Here is a 2,775-nt window from a genome sequence, read left to right as displayed (position 1 = left end):
TGAACCTCTTAACTTTTTTTTATGAAGTTCTTAATTAGATTTTTGTTCTGAACTTCTAAACTTAAACGTTTAAAGTTGTTCGTTTTGGTCAGAACGTTTAAATGCACATAGTGTCTTCAGTTTTGTTCAGAACATTTAAACGTAATATTTTGAACCGTAATTAGAGCTCAATTGAGTGGATTATTTTGCAATTTCATAATCGATTGATAAATCTAAATTCTTCTACACATCAATTTGATTGATTAAATCATCATTTTTTGATCAATTTTGAAGACTCTTGATGTTTAACGGCGTTCTATTTTGATTTTGGTTTTTGACTTTAGAGATTTCATACTTTAGGCTCTGATTAGGATTTAGAAATTTGATAAGATAGAGCGATGAGTTCAGAATTTGGATAAGAATGGATTTGTAATCGATGAATTTGATCATGAACTAGTTTGTGCTATTTACAAAACTGCCACCGTATGTTTTATAATCCAACGCTATGAAAGGTCGCTTACGTAATATAGGATAAACTATTATTATGGAATAACCCACCTCTATGTATGTATATATATAAACTTCCTTCCTCATTGGTTTTCCAATAAATTAATCCACCCTGATTCCTTAGAATTCCCTCTTCTTAAGTTTTGCAACCATTGATCCCTATTCAAAAGTATTAAAATCTCTTTTTAAAAATTGGAGTTAGTGGCTATGCATGTGCCTTGCCATTTCAATGTTTTGCCTTTATAGGATAATAACTCACCGTCCATCCTTAAGATTCTCAAAATTATTTCTTATATATTTCTCTTTGATTCTCCTCCCCTCTCATTCCACTCTTTCTATCTAGCTTGTTAACACACACTAAGCTCTGGTTTTCCATTAAGAACAATGGGTGAAGAACAGAAAGTTGTGAGTTCTCTTTACCTTTTTGTGAATCTTAGATATAGCGCAAGAATACAGTAATATATGATATCTTATGTTTAGTTTTTCTAAATTCACCTTGTTTTTTCTTACTTTTAACAGGAAGAACCAAAAGCAGAAGAAGTGAAACCAGAAGAAAAGAAAGAAGAAAATGGTGAAGAGAAACCTCCTGCTGAAGAGAAAAACGATGAAGAACCAAAACCGCCTCCTCCCTTTGTGTTGTATATTGATTTGCATTGTGTTGGTTGTGCCAAAAAGATTGAGAGATCCCTTCTCAGAATTCCAGGTATATACTCTTTATACGCATATAAATGCATATAAGAGAATATTAAAAGTGATTATTTTGTCGTAATGACGAGTCACCATTACTACTAGAGTTATAACTTATAATCAACATAAACCGCGAGCAAACTTATCTGTATCACCTTAAAATACTTATATTGACAAATTACTAAGAATTAATTAATGCAAATAAAAATCAAAGTGTTTGATTTAGAAGGTTAGATAATTAAGAGTGTTGTGCGTATGTTTATAGGGGTTGTGGGGATTGACATAGATATGCAGAAGAACCACGTGACCATAAAAGGAGTGGTGGAACCACAAGCAGTTTGTGACAAAATCACCAAGAAAATAAAGAGAACCGCCAAAGTGTTGTCACCTCTACCCGCAGCTGAAGGTCAACCCATTCCTCAAATCGTCACCTCGGAGGTTCCAGGATCAGTTACGGTCGAGCTAAACGTGAATATGCACTGTGAAGCCTGTGCTCTACAACTCAAAAGCAAGATCCTTCGAATGAAAGGTAACCATAATATTTTTACAAGATTTTGTCGTCATCAGGGGCAGAACTACCCTGTGATATAGGGTCGGCCTTTACTTGTAAGATTTTTTTATTACCATTATATTGTATAAATCTCGATCGACTCCTAGAGCATGTATAGCGATAGTCAACTAAGAAAATTCCCCGACGTGAGAACATTGCTTTGTAGCTAAAGTTTATCAAACTCAAAATATAACCAAATGAGATTACACAATTTGCAGGGGTGAGAACAGTGGAGACAGATGTGGGTTCCAGTAAAGTAACGGTGACCGGAAGTATGGACGGTGAGAAGCTAGTGGAGTATGTGTATAGACGTACCAAAAAGCAAGCCAAGATCGTGCCGCAACCCGAGCCAGAGCCAGAGCCTGCACCCGCACTGGAACCGGCTGAGAAGCCGAAAGAAGAAGAAAAGGCTGAAGAGAAACCGGCGGAAGAAGCAAAACCTGAAGAGAAACCCGCGGAGAAAGAGAAGAAAGAAGGCGGTGATGGCGGTGGTGATGGTGGGAATGAGGAGGAGAAGGAGGAGAAAATGGAAAGGATGGAGGTGATTGACATACAAAGGATGATGTATTATCATCAATATCCACCAATGTATGTCATGGAAAGAATTCCTCCACCTCAACTTTTCTCTGATGAGAATCCAAATGCATGCTCCATCTGTTAAATTATAATATATATAAACTGTTGCAAAATTCAGTCACAAGTATTTTAGAATGTGATATGAATATTATATTGTTAATTATTTGATTAATATAAATAATTGAAGACTGTTTCCTCTAATTTGGTATCTGAGATTAGGCTAATTTTTATTTTGTAGTTAATCTAGATGATATTTGATTAATTCATGTTGTAACTTGTAAGTTAAACTAATTGAAAACCATGCATGAAAGGCTAAATCTTTGGTGTCCCCCCAATCAAATTGGACTACAAAATATTTCATTTTTAGATGTTTAGAGAAAATGCCAACGTTTAGAACATGCATCCATAGTTTGTCATGTTAAATACAATAATCCTATATGTTTCTTTAGAATCTAAAATGGTAATATGCAGAGATA

The 2,775-nt window shown here is 34.9% G+C and overlaps 1 protein-coding gene across 2 annotated transcripts; it reads left to right on the top strand.

The window, feature by feature from the left end:
• The first annotated feature begins 735 nt into the window (after positions 1-735).
• LOC143628904 (heavy metal-associated isoprenylated plant protein 9-like) lies at positions 736-2,549 on the top strand. Of its 2 annotated transcripts, none has more exons than XM_077098349.1 (4): positions 736-895; positions 1,025-1,189; positions 1,439-1,702; positions 1,942-2,549. In XM_077098349.1, exons 1-4 carry the CDS (start codon positions 871-873, stop codon positions 2,382-2,384), a joined length of 897 nt encoding a protein of 298 aa, XP_076954464.1. In that variant the 5' UTR covers positions 736-870; the 3' UTR covers positions 2,385-2,549. The 2 variants fall into 2 exon arrangements, with proteins under 2 accessions (XP_076954464.1, XP_076954463.1); XM_077098348.1 differs by having other exon boundaries at positions 736-891; positions 1,006-1,189; positions 1,942-2,547.
• Positions 2,550-2,775: the final 226 nt, after the last annotated feature.

Source organism: Bidens hawaiensis, unplaced genomic scaffold (assembly GCF_021521415.1).
Source record: "Bidens hawaiensis isolate Kalapana, Puna unplaced genomic scaffold, B.hawaiensis_p1.1 tig00005084_1, whole genome shotgun sequence".
NCBI lineage: Eukaryota > Viridiplantae > Streptophyta > Magnoliopsida > Asterales > Asteraceae > Bidens > Bidens hawaiensis.
This window is presented reverse-complemented; position numbering and strand designations above follow the sequence as displayed.